This window comes from Podarcis raffonei, chromosome 6 (assembly GCF_027172205.1).
Source record: "Podarcis raffonei isolate rPodRaf1 chromosome 6, rPodRaf1.pri, whole genome shotgun sequence".
NCBI lineage: Eukaryota > Metazoa > Chordata > Lepidosauria > Squamata > Lacertidae > Podarcis > Podarcis raffonei.
The window spans coordinates 48,253,014-48,274,365 of record NC_070607.1 but is presented as its reverse complement, the minus strand read 5'-3'; the positions used below and the strand labels follow the sequence as shown (position 1 = coordinate 48,274,365).

At 40.1% G+C, this 21,352-nt stretch overlaps 1 protein-coding gene across 2 annotated transcripts in view; it reads right to left on the bottom strand.

Moving 5' to 3' along the window:
- The window catches only part of EIF2B3 (eukaryotic translation initiation factor 2B subunit gamma), a 79,242-nt gene that overhangs the window by 45,690 nt on the left and 12,200 nt on the right, over window positions 1-21,352 (bottom strand). For both annotated transcript variants that reach the window (XM_053392599.1, XM_053392601.1), the window contains exons 4-5: window positions 17,704-17,863; window positions 16,285-16,396 (exon numbers count right to left, since the gene is read on the bottom strand). In XM_053392599.1, the coding sequence (XP_053248574.1) occupies window positions 16,285-16,396; window positions 17,704-17,863 (272 nt within the window). The remainder of the gene's footprint in view (window positions 1-16,284; window positions 16,397-17,703; window positions 17,864-21,352) is intronic.

Sequence of the window (21,352 nt, the reverse complement as noted above, 5' to 3'; positions counted from 1 at the left end):
CTACATGAATACATTTTAAATCAGGGTTTGTTTCTTCTTAAGAGACGGTATTACAAATGTTGGTGTTGGTGGCATCCATCTGTCTTGAGAGACAATGGGAGTGCATCTCTGGAAGTGAAGTCAAACCATTGCATTAGCAGCGCCAAAGTGACCTCCAGGGAGCACAAGTCTGGGCAGTGTGCATGGTGGCTTTGAGCTGTGCACACAACATGGACAAGAGATCATGACATGCAGAGGAGAAACATGAAACCTAGGGATTTGTTTGTTTGTTTTTTGCTAATGACCTGCATCATCACTTTAAATTCTGCTTGACCTGCAAATGTTTTTAACACAGATAACTCAATCAAAGCAAAAGTAAAATACTACATAGTGCTTCATGTTCAGTCATGTCTTCTGCACGTAAAAGGAAATATGTACTGTAAAGAAACTAGAATCATGCAGTTTGACACTGACTCCTGAAACCAGGCTTACCCAATGAAGCAGCATAATCAGGGTCAGAATCTAACCATGAGGGTCAAAGCAGAATATACAATTGGTGCATCTTGAATGAGGCAAGATGATAGTTCCAGTTTTGCTCTCTCAGCAATTCTGCTACTTGCATCCATGGGAAAGGACTCTATTATTTATAGCACGGTCCTATGCAGTGCTTTTTTCTAAAAAAAAATGTTTAGGGGTACTCTCATTTTGACTCAAGAAAATCATAATTTATTGTTCAAATCAGGAAAAAGAAATACAGTAAATGGACAAAAGTACAAAGATTCACCAAATGTTTAGGGGTATGCGTCCCCCTGCGTCCCTCCAGAAAAAAAGCACTGGTCCTATGTATGTCTACTCAAAAGTCCCACTTCTGTGTTCAATTTTCAGTGAGGTTTAGGGTAGATCCAACAAAGTCAGAAGAATAACTTTCTTCGCCCTTCCACCTGCCTTGCTACACCCAACCCAGATGAGATTTTAGGAAGTGCAGGGGGCACACAAGGCAGGAAAGGGTAGGGTAGTTCCAATACACAAACAGAAGCCATCTTGCTCATGTAATGATTTTGTAGGATACAATCCATAGTTCCAGGTAAGTGTACAAAGGATTGCACCTTTAGAGTGCAAACTTACACAAATTTACCTCTGAGTAAATCACACTGAACAGGGTGGGACCTGCTTTTGAGTAGACATGTGCTGTTAGTGTGACTTTTATACTTACTGAAAGTTCCCAGAAGTAAGGTTACTCATTCACTTAAATGGCAGATTGCACCCTGTATGTTGCTTTGACATGGGATAGGAGACTTCACTGAGTACACAAGGAACTTTGGACTGTAGCCAAAATATTGGCTTTTTATTATCTTCTGCTCAGAGAATTTGGGATAATGTATAATTGATTTCTGGGTCAATACCTGTAGAATCCTTCCTATTTAATTCGTTGGTTGAATTAAACATTTCAGCCAAGTGTTGGAACTACAGAAACTGAAGAAATTGTTGGAAATGAAACTTCTTCTTTTCTCTTGTAAACTGGAGACAATGGGCTGGAGAATTTGGAATTCTCATATGTTGCCACCCCACACAGCTCTGCTCAAATCCAATGCAGCTGCAGGTCACATTTCAACAACAAAAAAATCCCATATGCATTCCACTAACAGCATAAAGCAGGAAACACCTCCCTCATTCAGGGTAGTACACCACAAAAATAACGAGGTTTTTGTTTATATCTGAGCTTTAAGAGAGCAATTCCAGAAACTGCAAGTTCCTACATGGTAGTATTGATTTAATTAGCCTGAATAGCACATTTTGTTTGCGTTAAAGACCTCCAACACATTTATTAAAATGGAGTCATAAATGTTAACTGCTTGCTCAACTACTTAAAGATGACCAAGTGCGGGGAAGATACTTCAAAACTCATTTCAAACTCCTTTATAAGCAAATGCAGCATGTTTTAAGGGAGTTCAAACTATATTTAATTAAAAAAATTACCCAGTCAGTCAATCAGATCATACAAATCTTGCAACCCTGCCAACAATCAAATACAAATTAAAGTCATGAAAGAATTTATGGAAGTACAAACCCTGAAGCACTGCAATTCTATTCCTGGCAAATACGACAACCTTCCGTGTTAAAACAAATCTAGGCAGGATTAAAAGAATATTGCCCTATGCAGTTCAAACAAGTATGGATCCTCAGAGTTTTGAGGCTAAATCTAGAACTAAACACATCAGAATAGAAAAATAAATAAATATTAATAGAATAATATTCAGGCCTCTTAATTACTCCCTAAATTATCAGTTTCCCTCCTCTGACCCAACACAGTGAAACTAGAACACCTCCAAAACTGAATGATAAAGATTATATTCCCATAAAACATGGAAACTCAACTTTCAAAGCAACAAGGGCCCTAAATTTAATTAACAACCAGTATCGTCACATATCTCTGTTTGAGACAGCCTCTCATGAGAGCACTAAATTCTTCCTTGCCAAGAGGCATGAGACAAAAGTAGCACCTTTGCCTTTTATAATTGTAGGTGTGGGGGACAGAGGGGGCTTTAGTCTTAAGGTGCAAGTGTGTGTTTTAAAGACTAAAACCATTTCTGTTAATTTCACTGAGGGATAGTGGGAGAGATATCCTTAGTGCTGGAAAATAGCTGGAAGGTGTACAAGGTAGGGCATTAAGAAAAGCTGCAAAAGAATTTTGGGGATGACACAGAGTCACAGACAATGGAGAAGTCCATAAAAAACACAATGGCAATCTTCTATTGGAAGACAAGACAAGGGGAAGGACCTAATTGCTTAAAAAATGGAGGGGGGAGAATCATTTCAATAAAGAATGAAAACCCATGTTCTGACTAATGGATTCAAAGCAGATGGAGGTGGAAGATTGATTTTCAATGACTTTGCTTCTGTTTTAAGCAGTGCTTTTTTTCTAAAAATAAGTTTAGGGGTACTCCATTTTGACTCAAGAAAATCACAATTTTATAGTTCAAATCGGGAAAAATAATTACAGTAAATGGACAAAAGTACAAAGATTCACAAAATGTTTAGGGGTATGCGTACCCCTGTGTACCCCTAGAAAAAAGCACTGTTTTTAAGAGGCTTTCCCCTTAACAGAGACTTGAGCTATGGGCAGACTATTGAGCAGTGGAGGACGGAAGTAGTGCAAGGCATGAAAGTCCAAGAACACCAACATATGAGTCTGTCATCAAGTTTATCTAATTTGGTCCTGTTCTTTATGGAATAAAATTAAGGCTTCCTGGAAAAAAGCATCAGATACAAAGCATGAACAACAATGGTCTAGTAGCTATTCAGAAAGACATGTTTGAATATGGTGTTTTAGAAATGTAGAGAGAATTTAGGAATCTATTAAAGACTGCCATGTGGTCAAATACAATGGAACAAATAGCTGGATAGGCATATTGTGTTGGTGCTGCTTCTCACTCAACATCTTTCCAGTTTTATAATGAACATTTAGAACTTGCAGGAATAATTCAAGAAGAGACTATATACACATTGCACTAATTATGTTAACATTAGCATGGAACATACTTGAGGTTAATAAACCAGTTATGAATAAATTTGAATATTTTGGGTGTACTGCATTGACAAACACAGGATGCTAGAGCTAAGCCTCCAGAATTATGTTTTTACACAGTAAAAGTAGAATAGTGTAGTAACTGCTTCATGGAATATTTGTAGAAGAAGCGTGGAGTCCTGAAGCAGCAGCAGTGTTATATTCAGTGGCATTAGCACAATAGAAATATCTGAAATGAACTGTCAGTGTCAATGACATCTTAAAGAGGTGGCGATGGATAAACAGGGCAAGCATTCTTCTTCTGTGATTAATCAACATGCAAGAGGGGAGAGTGAGGATGACCATGCTAGTTCTGCCCCCATTGCTCTCTATGAGCTGGAGAGGGAACTTCTGCAGCAGGAAAACTTCTCTGCTCAAGTAGGCTCCTTGCAAGATTAACCACAGAATTGGAAGGATAACTCCTGGGCCAGGGTTCTATATCATGCATGAGTAGAGAAGGTTCCCTGGCCCAGGAGTTATCCCTCCAATTCATGGAGGGAGATTGGGTTCTGGTGGTAGAAAGTTGTACATGTTATCTCACACTCCCCTCTTGCATCTTGTGGAGATGTAGAAGTAGAACATATGAATAGGATAGTAGAGTCAGTTATATGGGGTAAGGTAGTCACAGAACCATAACACAGCTCAAACGTGAAGTATGAGCTGGTTCACACGACCTGCTAAGCCAAATCTTGGGCTTTAATTTCATCACCAAAGTCCCTTCACCACTGAAAAAAAGACAGCAGTAGGGCTTTCCATCAAGAGAGATAACATAGACCAGGTTGAATGGGTTTCAAGGAGGAGCTAACAGATCTGTTCTATAGCCATCTCTCTCTGGACCAATTCAGAAAATATGCAAAAGCACTGAAAAGAGGATACTTTCCCCACACTTCCAATTAGGGTGACAACTGGTTTTCAATATTGTGATATATCACCAGCTAAACATTGTGATATATTGCTATGTCACGATATCTGAAACAAAGAAGGAACCACACAGAGGTGAACAGGAAAATGTCCTGGCAACTGCTACTACTTAGGGTCCAAAACAGATAAATTATGATATTACCAATCACCTCATCATGATCACTTTGATCAGCAGGCAAGCCAAAACGCAAGCTGAAAATGCAAGTTGGATGGAACTATACAGAGGCAAGTTGCCAGGACATTGTCCTGCTTGCCTCTGTATAGTTCCATCCTTATTTCAGACATTGTGGTAGATTGCAATGTTTACCTGCTGATAACATTGCAGTGTTTAGCTGGTGAGTTATCGCAATGTTCAGCTGGTGAGTTATCATCATGTTGAAAACTAGATATCACCTAGCCCTTACACACATTGTGATTCACAATATGCAGTGGTACCTCAGGTTAAGTACTTAATTCGTTCCAGAGGTCTGTACTTAACCTGAAACTGTTCTTAACCTGAAGCACCACTTTAGCTAATGGGGCCTCCTGCTGCTGCCGCGCCGCTGGAGCCCGATTTCTGTTCTCATCCTGAAGCAAAGTTCTTAACCTGAAGCACTATTTCTGGGTTAGCGGAGTCTGTAACCTGAAGTGTGTGTAACCTGAAGCATAACCCGAGGTACCACTGTATTGCCAGCTCAAATATTATGAAACAATTATCATGATGTGAACTTCAAACCGGTTTTGGACAATAGATCAATATATCACCCAGCCCTACTTTCAATTTAACTATCTAAGGCTAAGCAGAAACCTCCATATCTTCCTACAGTCTTCTGTGCATACTCCCCACAGGAGAAGTCCCCACTTTTAATATTATGCTAAAACAAAGGAACAGGATGCAAGAGTCACCTGTGTCATCCTTTTTGGCACCTCTGAATAACACCAGGAGTAACTCTTTGATGAGAAGTGTTGTAGCATAGGGACTGGGATTGTATTCAGATTGGATTCACAAAACTCTTTCTACTGAAAGATGCTTTTATTCAGACACCTTGCAGAAAATATCCACATGAATTGCACTAATGCAAGTGATTCATGTACCTTAGGAGAGTGTCTTTCATCATAAGATTAGACTACTCTCTCACTACCTTCATCTCTGTCTCACATGGTCATAAAAATTCTTTCAGATGTGTGATGACTGAAGTTAAGAAACTGCCATAGGAAATAGGATTACAAGGCAAAACTTCTCCTTCTGGCTTTCTTCTACGTTTTTACTCCAGACACTCAGTAGCTGACAAAAACTTTTATTTCTTTTTTTAAAAAATGAATGTTGTAGGTAGCAAGCCAAAGTTGGTGGAATTATTAAGCCCAGATATAAAAATCCTTAAGTCAGTGCCTCTAAAATTGTGCCTTTGTTATTTTTCCTCCGATTCCCAAGCCTTTAGCACAGGTTATTAAACTCACTTGTTTTTCTGAAAACAATTAAAGTTGTCAATCAGTTTTCAGGATTCTAATAAGAACCTGAAATATTCAGTTCTCCACAACTGTTCAGTTTTATCCATACTAGAAAGGAGTCACTTCACAGAACACACACTATTCTAGACCCTCAAGCAGTGTGTTGGAAAATCATACACACCCATTACCTACAACAGCCTTCCCCAACCTGTACTCGAAATCACATCATCTCTGACCACTGGCCATGCTGGCAGGGGCTGATGGGAGTTTTAGTTCAGCAACAGCTGGAGGTTGCCTGTTCTCACCCTGGCTTAAGTTCATCTTCAATGGTAAGCACTCACGACTTCCTACATTTTTCTTCTCACTTTCCTCTTTGTAAGTAACATGAGCCATGTAAGAATCCTACCCAGCTTCCAAAATGTCTCTTATCTTCATACACCGATGTACTTTTCACAATGGCTGTATCCTAGCATTCTATTGTTAAGGAATAGGTATATCAAGCAGAGGCCGGAGAAGGAAAACAAGAACAGAACATGAAGGAATGCTGTCTTATCGTGCAGACAGATAGTGAGGGGGACCCCCCAAAAAATAATAATAATGGAAAAACCCACAGGTTAAAGGGCTTTGCCCAACACAGAATTTTATATTCTGGCCTTCAGCATTCTCATTAAGTACACTTGGGGCTGAGAGGGTGAGCAAAAGTAAGACTGAAACACAGAAATGAAATAATTTTGACACAACCGCACTCCAGTAGTCTGGCCATTAGGAGAAGAATGGAGCTGAATGTGGAAAGAATCCATTATTCTTTCAATAGCGTCTGGTGCAGCTAAATATGTGCTCACATACTCTCCTTCCTGAAAAGCTTAAAAAAAATTCAATAGCTGCTTGGCCTGGGAAAGAGGTGTTCACTGAAATGCTAACGCATGGACCAAGCACAGAGCAGTACTCTACCTGATGAACAATATGTTTCAAGTACTCTTAAAACCAAAGGCTGCAGGAGAAAAGGGAGTCTGAAGAGGTCCTGTTCTCAGGGGTTCTTTTTAGATATTCTATCTGGTGGCTGCCCTTTGGGTGAAATGTTCCAGCCACAACCCTAGCCCATTCTACTGCAAGAATTGAAAAATGGGGCCCCTCTGAAAATAATCAGGCTTGCTGAAAAGCCTTTCCTGCACAAATAGTTTTAATAATAATGCAAACAGAAATTGGCATCCCTCCCCCACCTAGGTTCTAGCTGAATTTATAGTACCCTGAGATTCTGTTATTACTGTTCTATCTGGCCAAGACTCAGAGTTTCAAGTGGGGAGCTCAAAGATATTCAACAATGTTCACTTTATTTGACCATAGCATATCCAATGAGTGTGATGTTCAACTTCTAACACTTTAAAAATAAGTGAAGCTTATAGCATATGCAATGCAAGGAATCTGATACTCCCTGGATTATTATATCAATAACTGCTGTAGTATTTTAAAGCACATAAGCAGTTTTGGCATCTTTTCTTGGCCATCCTCACAATCCATTATGCTAGTATTCAGTGGCAAGCAAAATTTTGCACCATTTTTATTCCATTTTTATTGCAACAATTCATTTAGTTGAGCATGTTTCACCCCACAATCAATTCCTATTTTTTGAACAGCAGTTTGAAACTTTGCCCCTTCTTTTTCTTGGTTTTTTAAAAGGTTTTCCTCAGTTTTCAGACGGCATCCCCTTTCCTTCTGCTCATCCTCAGAGTCAACGTGAAAAAGACACAAGATAATCCTATTGTACACGTGGGGAGCCAAAGATGAAAGGTAATGACTTGCCAATAATAGCTGAAACATACAGACAGTGGTCATGATCCAACAAGCTCCTTCATATGCCCACCAGATTTCTCTCAGGAGCATTTGCAATCCACATGCTGTACACATTTCATATATAGTCTCAATACACTATTGCAACCAAGCTGAAGTGCATGTTACTAAAGTGATTGACTAGAGTTCTCCAGCTTACATCTGCCTTCCCTTCTGTTTCCCATTGTGTCTATTTTTAGATTCTAAGCCTCTTGGGGGAAGGACTTGTGAAATATACAGTTTGAGGAAAACACCATATATATCTAAATTATTTATTGATACATTCATTTATTTAAATTATTCATACCCTACATTTTGGTACGCCTATCCTTCCAAGATGTCTTACAAGTAATAATACTGTCATGGCTTTATTAATGTAGCAACTAACCACAACCTTCCCCACAGGATTATTGGTGGTAATAGGTCAGGGAGGAGGGAACAGAAGGGCCAATCCAGCTCTTCGCCTGCTTTTTTCTCTCTCTCTCTCTCCTGGGAACATTCCCAAAGGGCAGTTGATAGTAGAGCTGCCTATGGGGGCGGTGGGGGGGGGAAGGGGGAGAGAAGCAGTACAGTCCTGCTAGAACACGTATTTTCTTTGCTTACCTGCCTCTTTCATCTTCCTGCCTCCCACTTCTCAAATCCTTTGCATATGACAACTTGGAGAGCAGCTGGGGGAGGCTCCAAGGTGGTCTTTGCCTTCCTCCTTCGCTCTCTTCTTGAATCATTCTCCATAAATACATACATACTTTTTTCCTACACCCAGGTTATTATTGTGTGGAAATACTTGTTTTCACTTATGCTTCCATCTGACTAGCCTAGAACCAGAACCAGACTCTTGAAGTGGCTTGTCTAGTTTCTTGCTCCCACAAAAGGCTTCCATGTTAGAGGCAGTGCATTCAGCAGCTGGAGAGAACTAACTTTCACCTTTCAGTTGTTGACTATTTATGTTCCACAAGGCATGAAGATGGTGGCCATCAAACAGGGTAAAAGCTGATATAGTGTCTCACTCTTTTATTCCTTTCTCCAGTTACAGTACAACCTCTACTTATGATCATAATCCGTTCTGGAGGCCCGGCCGCTGGGCGAAACCAGACTCTAGTAGAGGCGCTATTGTGCGCATGCGCATTAAGCACCAGCGCACCTGTGCGCATGCGTAGAGGCGGCAGCCGCTTCCGCGCATGCACAGGTGGCAGACGCCGCTTCCGCGCATGCGCGAATTGCCGCAAACCCAGTGTTTACTTCCGGGTTTGCCGCGGTCGCAACTTGAAACGTCCGCGAGAAGAGGCAGATGTAAGTCGAGGTTCCACTGTACTTGGCCTGTCAGGGAAACTAAAGAGAAATAATACTTGCGCATGCGCTCTCTCTCCTGTGCTACCAATCAAATTAATAATAAAACCACAAGAGCAATTCTGGTTGGGGACCAACTGAACAACAGTCAGAAGATGATTCAGTGGATTTTCCACCAATAAAAGGAGGATTTTAAAAATAGCATCAGTAAATGTCCTAAATGACCTCACAAGCAATCCACTAGTTCATGTTTCCTGCTGATATTTAATTTGCTGTTTCGACCTGATGGTGCTGAGTTTCACCACAGTGAACAGCATTGGCCACGCACAACATTCTCTCAGCAGCCAGTGCAGTAAGTGTAGCAAATTGGCATTATGTAATTCCAGTTAGTTCAATCAATACCAAATGTAGCTAAGTTTAAAAACAATGAGATCACTTTCGAGTATTCTTTCAAACTGCATGCATGTGTAGACAAAATGATTGGGTTTGAGTAACAGCCCTATCTGTCCTAGGCTTCCTGGAGTAAGGCAAATCAATAGTAGCTTGCAAAATGAAAATAAAATGATCACACAGGTAGCTGAAAAAATAAATCCCACAAGGGTGCGGGGGAATTCCTGTACCCACCTTAAAAATGCTGTGCTACAGCACAACATTAGACATTTGCAGGATAGTAACAGAAGCTGCAAAAAGAGCTTAAGATGAGTTTAGTAGCAGTCTCAGGTCTCTCAAGGATTGTGGACATTTAACTTTTTAGGAAGGAACAGCCACATGCCTCACATTACTTTTGCAGTGCTTCATGTAATATTTCTTCTCTATTCTGCTTCCTTACATTTGTCAATATATTTCCAGCCAGGGCAGGGGTGTTAACTCACTTTGCATTCCAGTCTGCTTTGCGTCATGGAGTTCCGCAGCCCATTGATGAGTAACATATGTCTAACATGTGGCCGAGAAGATTCAGGCCGTGTTCAAATAGGCATGGATAACTCTTCTGACCTCTGACTCAGCCTTCTGCGCCATCCCAGCAGCACAGTAAAATGCGGCTAGACATCTTAGGAACAGTCCACTAAGAGGATGCTGCCCAAATTCAAAAGATCAATACTTTATATATCTCTCTCTCACACAGGCCTATTCAAACTTAATAAAAAAGGAACATTTATGATTCACCAGTGTTCACATTCTCACCAGGAAATTTGATACTGCTTTCCCACCCTCAATAGTGTCTCTTAAGGTACACAGCTGCACACTTGTACGTTTGGATGTACCAGGAGCTCACACAGGCCAAGCTTCATCTATCAAATTTGACCATATAGAGTTCTATTAATATCTGTGTTACAGTAAGAGGCAGAAAGCCACCAGGATATTGTCTCCCATATGACCAACATGCAGCCGTTTCACACACTATAGAGAAGTGGGACACTTCAATTCAACAACAACTCTGGCCCAAGTGAATTCCTTATTCCTTATTCAATTCTAGGCAAAAAGTCCACATTCTGTGTGCACATACAACAAATAAAAAATAATTGATATGTATGTGTGTGCGCATGTGCAGACACACTCACTCATGTTCACAGAAGAGTGAAAAAGGTGGGCCATTAAGATGTTGATGTGGTTCTGCAACTTTGCCGTTCATCCCAAGCAAGATCTAGCATGCTACACATCTTTTCAGGCAGCCAATGAGGATACATCTGTTTTGCTGAGACTTCCATTATCGGAAGAGTTTATAGCTAATTTAAACTAGTTAATGAGGTTTTGACTTTTTTATATAGTTTAAACTACTGAAGTAGTTTCTAGCTTGCTTTCAAAACATTGGATGCCCCCCCCCCCCGCATGCACAGCTGTTTGCACTTGAGGGAAATTGCTTTGGTACTTATTATTGATCCAGTCTTCTCTAAGCACTGCAGCATCCATAGATAGGAACATAGGGGCCTAATCAGCCCTCTCCCTCACATTTCTTCACATTTTATAGGAATACATGAACAGCTTTCAGTTCTACGAAAGAGCTGATTTGCAGAACTGCAATGGGGGAAGGGAGAGGGGCACATACAGAGGATATACAGTGGTACCTCAGGTTACAGACGCTTCAGGTTACAAACACTTCAGGTTACAGACTCCGCTAACCCAGAAATAGTACCTCGGGTTAAGAACTTTGCTTCAGGATGAGAACAGAAATCGTGCGGCAGCAGCGGGAGGCCCCATTAGCTAACGTGGTACCTCAGGTTAAGAACAGTTTCACGTTAAGAACAGACCTCCAGAACGAATTAAGTTCTTAACCCGAGGTGCCACTATATAGCTCAATAAGAGGACTTATGCTTTGCATGCAGAAGGTCCCAAGTTCAATATCTGACAACACCAGAACTTTTGTTCTATTGCTTATTATTAGTGTAAGAGTTTGTGCCAACATCACATAGGTAGGTCCTTTGTTTATGCATATTATATATATATATATATATATATATATATATATATATATATATATATATATATATATTGATAATGCGAGAGATTAGGGGGTCCTGAGTTTGGTTGGTTGCATTCAGTTGATTGTAGTGTGGCTTCTTATATGTGTGTGGAGGGGGCAGGTTGTTGGGTCAGGCTAGCCATATTGATTTGTATGCTGTTGGGGTGGGGTGGGTCATTGTCCTGTTGTGCTGTGTATCAGTCTCTACAGCTACAGCAGGCACTGTAACCTTCCAACAGACACATTCCTCCATTGTCTTCCAAGACAGACGGATGCCAACCAACCAGTGCAGACGGATCAATGGTCTGACTTTGCATGAGGCAGTTTTCTGTGCTCCTTTGAGATCCCTTAATTTGAATAAGGAAACAGTACAACCCTGAAGTATTTGGTGTCACTACCAGGATCAGTTCATAGCATTGATGCCAAGTACAAATAGTGACCCAAGGTACCCCCAAATTTGAAGAAAAAAATATGCATCCAAACACTCACAGAAGGTTCTCCATCACAAATCCACACTCTGCAAAGGAGTTTAGAGTTAAGGCAAACTGATGACTCACTCCATGGGCACACTATTGCAAACTCAGGCACACTGCCAACTATAAAGTTTGATTTTTAAAATAATAGTAATTTTAAAAAAATCTCTTCCAAATGATTCTTTTCTGGTAATTTCCCCAGGATATTTCGACAGAGCTTGTGGCTGTTGCAGGCAGCTTGGGACAGGAGTGTACCAAAAGCATAGCAAACTATATTTTAAAAATCAGCACTTAGTCTGACATGCAGAGAATCCCATCCTCCAACCACTTATGGCAAATAGCTAAACTGGCAATAAAGGGGGCAGGGGAGAGGAATCCTCTGAATCTACCAAAGGGGGGGGGGGAAGCAGGGTGGGTGGGTGGATCTTTTAGCTATTTAACATGCCCTTCTCACTAGTTACCCCTTTTCTAATCATGGTGATTTATGACGCCTTGGAAGAAACCGTAAAAACCTCAACATTGACATAAAACCCAAAATTAACCTGAAATATGTACTTTATAGCAGCTACACTGCTATAGGAGTCAAGTTGGCTTTTAGAGAGGGAATTTAAAGAGAAAACCATGGCAAAAAAATTAAAAATGTTGCAAGTGAACCCAAGGGTTGATGTTTTCTTTTGTTTTAACTTAGGTTTTGTCTTTATTTTATATTCATTTTAAGTGGAGTTACCCAAACCAAAAGTCCCCATGATCTACCAACATTTGTATGTGTGTTTATCGCTGCACTTAAAGAGGTTTTCATCTATTTCCCTCACATTAAGAACTTCAAGAGGACTATTTTCATTTGCATCTTAAAGTGAGACAAGGAAAAGGGGGGTACCCCAAAACCCTGTTTCAAATACATGATGAGTATGATCTTTTAAAAGAAGGCTGCACTGTCACTTCAAAGCCATTCTTGCAATTACCCCATACATTTATATAGGAGGTATTCTTTTCTGTATGAGGTAATGAGTAGTCCGGATTGTCACTGTGATTTATTAGCACATCCTCTGGAAGCAGCACTGCACCTGCATTTGCACAGATGGAACACCCACGAAGGCGGATGGTTTATTAGGGACAGCTCATCCTCAAACAACCCAGCAGCATTTTAAAAGGAAATGCTCCAAATTTAGACCTGCTCCAACAGGTGTCTTTTACTGTGTTTCTTTGTGCAACCATAAATGTCTTAAGGTGAGGCAAACAATTCCCTGCCCATAATAATCACTCTTTGAAAACAAATATATCAGCCCCCACATCCTTGAGGGGGGGAACGAAGGCCAATGGAATTCTCATTATTTCCTCAACCCCATGGCTTGCCAAAATGCTTAAAGAGATGGAGTTTGGTGAAGTGAAGCTTCTGTGGGGTAGGAGGACACTGAACAGAAGTCAGGAAAAATGGGCAGGGCTAGCTGCTGCCCTGCTTTGACCAATAGGGCATAAAGGGTAAGGACAGAGGTGGTGCGAAGGTGTCAGAGGCAAGGGATCCAGAATGAAATGGAGTCCTTGGTCACTTTAAGGCAAATATTTTTCCATGGACACAAAAGAGGGTACCAGGATATATTTTATCTGCGAGCTTAAGAAGATTTGTGCAGTACAGGAGCAGATGATAGGCCTAAATCTGGCGAGCCTAACTCTGTGTTAGATCTACGACACAGAATTTAGAATTGAGTTGTGGGTTGTGTGTGTAACTCTATTTTAAATATTATATCTCATATATCTAAGCTCATCAGATTCTATACCAGAATAATACTGACATCTAAGTAAATATTGCAGACATTTCAATTTTCAAAATCCGGGGGGGGGGGGGTAAGGACCCAACAGGATCCTCATGTCATTTTTTAAAAAGAAAGTTAGAACCTCTAGTGCAACAGAACCTGAACAGCTAGATGCTAATGATTCATTTATAAAATGCATATAGGGCTTAATATATATAAAAAATCTTTAAGCAGCTTATATAAAATATTCAGTATTATCATCAGATCAGTCACTATTTCAACAGGTCTGGTCTCTTCCATATAAGTTACAGATAATCACCATATTCTGCTCCAATTTCTAAACAGTTTGGAACCTGGATTGCCTTCTTCTATATAAACCTGCCCACACAAGTTACCTTTGAAGACCTGGCTTCAGACTCCCATTCTGCCAGAAGTGCAAGGATGATGACACAAGTTTGGTGCTTCTACTGAAAAGACCCTAAATTAAAGAAGCTCCTCAGGGAGCCCCACCTTTCTCCTTGTCCTTGTTCTCCTTCTCCCATCAGGTGATGACAGTTTTAGTCAAGAGGGTGTTTGGGATCAACTGAATAAACTGCTGCAGCTTTTAATTTATTTTAGTAGTTGTTACTGAGGACGTTGGCTTGTTTGGGGGAGACAAACCATGAGCCAGAGTTCAGATGTAACATTAAGCCAATCCATCATTTTACTTCTTGCAGTCCAGCAACAGCAAGGGAGAAATAAAGCAGCTGCAGTTTTCCAAATATGCACGAGCACACATACTCGTTAAACTTAGCCATGGTTTAGCTTAGTGTCATGCTCAAACTGAGCCAGTGGCTTACAAGGTTTAAGTAAACTGCATGAAGGAAGCAGTATGTTTCCCCACTCTAAGATCTAATTGAGAAAAACTTGTGGTGGTTCTATCTCTAATTAAGTTGGTAGCCACAATGGAAAGGGCACTCTTGGTGGCTCCCAGGTTACAGAACCAGCTTTCTGTCAAGTTCAGGAACTTGATTTTTAAAAACAGACTTTTTATAAAATATCTATTTATTTAGATCAGGGGAGACAATGTGATGTACTGCCAATATTCATGGACTCCAAATCCCATCAACTCAAGCTACTTTGGTCAATAATCAGGGATAGTTGGAGTTGTACTTCAACAACATCTGGATGATACTTTTGATGTTTAAAGTGCCTGGTTTTATTTGGGTTTCTTGATTGCTGTTTAGTCTCTCTGCTCACAGTTCCTTTTGACTGTTTTACTGTTGTATTATATTTTGTTTTATTTGTTGAGAATTGAAAGGCAAGTTATAAAATTGCAACAAACAAAATATGGGTTGAAAAGAAATGCTTGAGGCAGAAATAGGATTGCTGAATCCTCAACGCAGATGATTAGGTATGCAATAGAAAGACAGTTTGAAAGCTTAAACGAAACCAACAGTGGCTGTGTTGCTTTTGGTATCTTCACATTTAAATCGGTGTTATTTTCTATGAAAATCAAGTGGCTTTTTGCAGTCCATGCCCCATAGACAAGATAGAAAAATAAGTAAAGTCAAGAAACAATGGGCTGCATCCAATGAAATAATCTCGTTTGCTCAAGGGCTTGCACAACAGAAGGTCCCCTCCCTCTCCTCATTCCATGTCCCTCCCCCATATTTATTCAGAGGTTTGGAGGAAACTCCAGAACAAATGGGGAGGTTACATGGAGGGAAGAGAGAAAAGAGTAGCTCTGTTATGCAAGTGGGAATCCACACATGAAACGGACAACTTCACTGGACACAATCCAACTGACTGGTAAGACAATAAGTTGCATTTGGCATATGAGCTAGCAAACAAGAACTGCATCTACAACACAACATAATCAAGAGAAAATCCTCTCCAAAAAGTGATACAGACAACTCAATAATAATAGAAACACAGATTGTAAATTGGAAGGGACCCCAAGGGTCACTTAGTCCAACCCCCTGCAATGCAGGAATCAAATGTAACCATGCTGATTAAGAAAGGGAACTGCATATGTTATCGCACATTAAGAAATATGGTAGTTGCAACAAGTGAAAAATCAGAAGTCAAATGTTCAACATCAATCCATGGCAGAGCAGCAGTCTAGGAAGTTGTTCTAGACACCATTTAATACAAATGATGCTGAAGGGGGAAAATACTTGTGAATTGTCTGTATTGTCTGTATTTCTAAATTATATAACTATGGTCTGTTTCCAGTGCTAGTACTACTCAGAGTAGATCCACTGAAATTTATGAACATAAATAACTTAGTGGGCCTCCTCTGAGTAACCAGATGCAAGGCAATGCTCTCCACTCAGAGGCAGAAGCTATGTAGGTATTTCTTAAGGAACCCTCCTCTGACTCCAATTTAGCTACTACCAATTATTGGGCATAGAATTAAAATTTGTAAGGGACAGAATATACATCCAGCCCTATCTATATTCCCATAACTGCCTACAGGAGCTATCCTTTATTTACCATTACAACAAGTTCCTTGCTTTTTATTTCCTTTAACAACCCAATCTGTTTTCAGTACCCTTAGTTATACTTCCCCACTCCAAATGAGTTGGCTGAAAGAGGAGTCCCAAAGCTTACTTCTGAAGGATAGATCTCTTAATGACAATTTCTTCATCCAGATCCGCTTCATTGGCCATGAAGAGCAACCTCTTTCCAGAGTCATCCACTCCAATGAAGTCACGCTGTTCCACTGAAGTAGAAAATCGTAACACAAACATTTTACACCTCTGTTTTAATGCAATCTAATGATAGATATTCCACCTGAAACACAGCATATATAAATGTCAGCAAAGTTCATTCATCAAAGCTGAAAGAATTCCTGAAAATTCTGGAGCATACTCATGCTATTCAAGGGAGGGGAGGCAGAAAAGCTGAGGAAACAATATGTGTCACCCCTGCAGCTACCTGCATCTATAATTTGGAAATAATATATGTAGAGAATGCAACCCTCAGAATACTGGGTGAATTTTAGATAGAACTCCTCCCATACATTTTTGGCACCGCATCACTGCTTTAAAATTTGCCTCATTAAGAATCAGCAATAGTAAGGTTGTCATCACAAGCCACTCTTCTCAACATAAATCAGATTATTTTTTGACATGGTTCGTTACTGTGGAGAAGCTTTTCATTTTGTACAAGGATATTCTTCAACACCTAAAATCTTGGACACATGTTTTGGTTTCCAGAATAAATTCTTGAAACAAGTCATCTCTTTAAAAGTGACAATACAAAAGTGAAAAGAGCATAAACAGCAAAGTACAGTATGGGTCTCAGGGCGGTGGCAGCTTTGTTCAAGAAACTGTTTACTCTGCCCAAGAAGAATCAAAGCAATCAATTCTAGGTTCTGGCAAGGCAAGGGTTGCAGGATATAGTGGCACCCTGGACAGCTCCATAACAAGAGAGATCAAGCGTTGTTTCAGCACCATTGAACTTCCAACAGAGCCTTAAGCTGCAGCCCTGACCAGTTAGCACTCCCTTTTCCATTGAAGGGGCTCAATCTACTTTAACAGTCCAAAAGAATAAGAAATACTGATTCCGCTAGGACTTCTGAGCTGGCATCTATAGTGTGAGAGCAGGGCAACAAAACCTCCTCTAACTGGAGATGTACAGGAACAGGCTCCTCTAGTGTCAGAATTTCTGTCTTTAAATGAATATTTGGGGCTGACTCTGAAGGAAATTCCCACTCTGAACCCTAAGATGGGGATTCTGACTATGGTCAAGACATTAATAAGTGATTGATAACTGTTCAAACAAACTAACATACATACTTTGAATTTTCCCCCCTGTACATGTGGATATTGGAAATTTTTCAGGACAATGTGGCAACAATGCTAAGATTACAGAGGGATTGGCAGACACAAATATGGGAAACCAGACACAAACATGGAGAACCATTTCAGCTGGCAGATTCTGCTCCAAGTTTGTGAAAACTGTCATTTTCTGCTGGCAATCCCTGTGAAAATGACAGGACTTTAGTATCAACAGCACCTGATTTACCTAGCTTTTTCTTTCCTTTATGTCCTGGTACAAGCTCTGTGGGTTCATAAGCTTTCTTCATCAACATGGAGAGTGTGGCATCATTGGCTCGGAATAAGTCCACTACTTCATGGAGAGCAACATCTGTAATCAGATCACAACTCAAAACCAACACATCTGTCTGTCAAAAGAGAAAAGAGGAGGAGAGATCATACACATGCAAACACATCTGAAATACAAACTGTCAAGGAGAAGCCAATGTGGAAGGATATCCCAACAAATATTATTATTTTTCTGGAATCTGCATCAAGCTACCAGAGTTACCAATGGGCCATTCCACTAAGACATTTTACCTGTGATACTTACTTATAGCATACAAAGCTTAAATGATTGTTTTCATTTCGCATATTTCTGCTGCTGGTGCAATACACAGGATCAGTTAAACCGCTCACCACCTTTTATCAGGTTACAGAACACTAGTATCGTATACAAGTCCCTAGTTAAAACTGCTACGTTTCTTGGCTCAGTAGTAGAACATCTACTTTGATTGCAGAAGGTTCAATCCCTGGCATCTTCAGGTAGAATAAGGGAAAGGCCCCTTGCCTGAAACCTTGGAAAGCCAGTTGGCATACACAATGCTGAGCTAGAAGAACTGAGCTTCCTCTGTTCCCATGCTTCCTAGTTTGTGTGCCATGTGAGAAAATAAAGTTTACTGTATTTGATTCTCTCCTGAGCCCCAAATTTCAAGATCACAACTTATCCACAGATAAAAGGAAATATGCAAAACATTTTAAATAAATGGGCATTCATTTAAAAAGCCCTTTTGCTTAAATCTCATTTAACAGGCTGTATTTAAAAAACAAATTAAACCAAATTTCGCCTATCTTAGTTTAATTTTCACAAATTCACAGGTAAGTTATAGCACAATGATTTCTGTCCAGAAGCATTTCTATCCAGAAGTAATATCCACTGAACTCAATGGGTGCAAAACTCCAGGTAAGCCTAAGGTTGCAATCCTATAAACACTCACCTGGGAGTAAGTCTCATTGAACTCAACAGGACTTAGTGCTGAGTAGATATGTATTGAATTGCACTGTCTCCGGGCACAACATCTATCCTATGTTGCTTTGCACTGAATAAGGGAATATATGAATTGCGGCTTTTGAAACCAACACACTGCTTCAGAAAGATATATTTCTTTTGAGGAGCCCAGGGAAAACAGGACTGAGCTTTCCCTGGATCTTCAAGGAATAATTGTTAACACCAGGCTACCACTTATGAAGTGTAAACTCTGCAGAGATAGTAACATATCCAGAAGAAACCAAATTGTACAAATTCCAGAGAAAATGTGTAAGTGCACTGGTAAAACTGCAAATGTTACCATTATCAAAGTACCCATGTCCCTGCTAAAAAGCTGTTTTCCAAAGATAATGTTCTTCCAGTTGTCCCCTGCCCTGCCTTCAAATCAAAATTACAAAGGATAAAACACCACTTGTCCGCTTCAGAGCAACCCTACCTCAGCACAGAAGTGATCCCTTGCACAGCAGAAATAAAATTCCACCCATTAACTTTTGACAGTTGCAAATGGTCATAAGCTAATCTTGAACAGAGTGAAAAAAACATGGAAGTGCTGAAATCTGTGAGTGCTCGGCCTGTCAAGTTCATTGTGACAGCACCAAAAAAACTGTCGAAAATGCTTTAGCAAAAAGTTTACGCCGTAGCCGCTGTTAAAGACTAGACTGTTCTTTTTCCATTAGGAAACCTCTTTTTTTCAAAACTGAAAAGAATTCACATCCACGATGAAAACTACGTCAGGGCCACGGACATGCCTTTAGAAACAACTATCTGGACTTGTTAACTCAATCGTGCAATTATTTAACTATGTACTTTAATCTGTCACCCTAGTAAACTGCCAACAAGGCTTTCATAATTGCGAACAGGCTTCTAGTTTTAGGATGAACTTTGGCAAAGGCTGAATGCAAGACCCCCGAGGAGCGCAAGGGAACAGAACCACCAAATGTCTGGTTGCCATCTGTTCTACCCATTTACTCTCTCAATATGTAAATAAACGTCAGAGAGCACAGGGACCAGTGAAACACACGGTTGCTAAGTAAAGCCCACATTTCTGCCTCTCCTCCTGATGAGCAGAGCAGTGGCCTCAGATGCACGCTGCGAGTACACCATGAAAGGCTCTTTTGGGATTCAACAGCCTCCCCTTTGAAACACCAACACCCTCATAAATAAAGCCCTTACTGTCTGATGGATGCCCTTTTTCTAACGTGGAACCCCTGAAAGAATAAACTAATGGCTGAATGAAAAAATAAACCAGGCGAGCACCCTAGTAGAAGGGTGTATTTTCCTTTACTTTCAGTAGTTGGTGCAGTAGAAAGAAAATAAATGGTACAGTCTGTATTTTTTAAACTATATAATACAAAAAATTTCGTGATGAGCCACTGATTGGAAGACCATCACATACAGAGTGAATGTCCACTAGGAAAAGGGGGGGGTGCCTGCAAAAATGTGGCCCTACCGCTTGATTTAATAAATTCCGCAAACGTTAAAATCCCAACAGAGCAAATCTTAATTAAAAATGTTCCATACCGGATAGATCAAACCCCAGTTATTAAAAAGGGACGCAATAAGAAGCAACACTAACTGATGCTGAAGTGGGCACTATGTTTCAGGTTCAGTCAATGCAAACAGAAATAAAAATCATGCAGAACAACTATACTTTCATAACATAGTTTGGGGAAGAGATAAAATTATACCTGATGTAAACACTGGGATCTAAATATTCAAAGTATCATGGGAAGCCCCACAGAAAATATAGGCCCTCCCAGATCACCTATATATTTTTCATTACTTATATAAACATCCTTTATTTGACACTTGTACATGAAAGCTGAACAGAAACATGGCCTTGCAGGACATCTAGTGCAATCCTCAAAAGTTGAGAATGAAAGAAGACTAGAGTGGTGTAGCAGCTTCAGAATGCTAGAATAGGACTTGGGAGACCAGGGTTCATATCCTAACTCGGCCACAAAGCTCACCGGTGACATTGGGCCAGTCACTGTCTCCCAGCCCAACCAACTTCACAGGGCTGTTGTGAAAATAAAATGGGTATGGGTGTGTCATGTATGCCACTTTCAGCTCCTCTGAGGATTAAAAAGGCAGGATATAAATGTAATAATAAAAATAAATAAACTCTACAGTCTCTGCTTCAATACATTCGCCAAGAAAGAAACACAATTCTGGTGAATAGTCCCATTGCCAAAACTGCTTTTACCATGAAGAAGTCACTCTTAATGTTCAACCTGTTCAGACTGTGATTTAAATCATTCAGACCTGCTCCTCAGGAAAATGTTTGTATTACCCCCACTTTCACTACCCTAGGTGCTTGTTAGATAAACAGATCCCAATTTCCTTTTAGTGTATTTTATTTATTTATAGGCTTATATAGTACACAATAATCAACTTGTTACCCACAAAATCACTTAGGCAGAGTTCCTTGGAGAAAAAGTGGGATATAAATTTAAATTAGCAACAACAGTAACAAATAGTATAACCCATACAACTTATTTACTTAACGATTTACTGCTCTTATTACCTAGCTTTTAGTATTTGAATTTTTCTACTTTGGATTTTAAAAATCTTTTTTTCTGTCTTTACT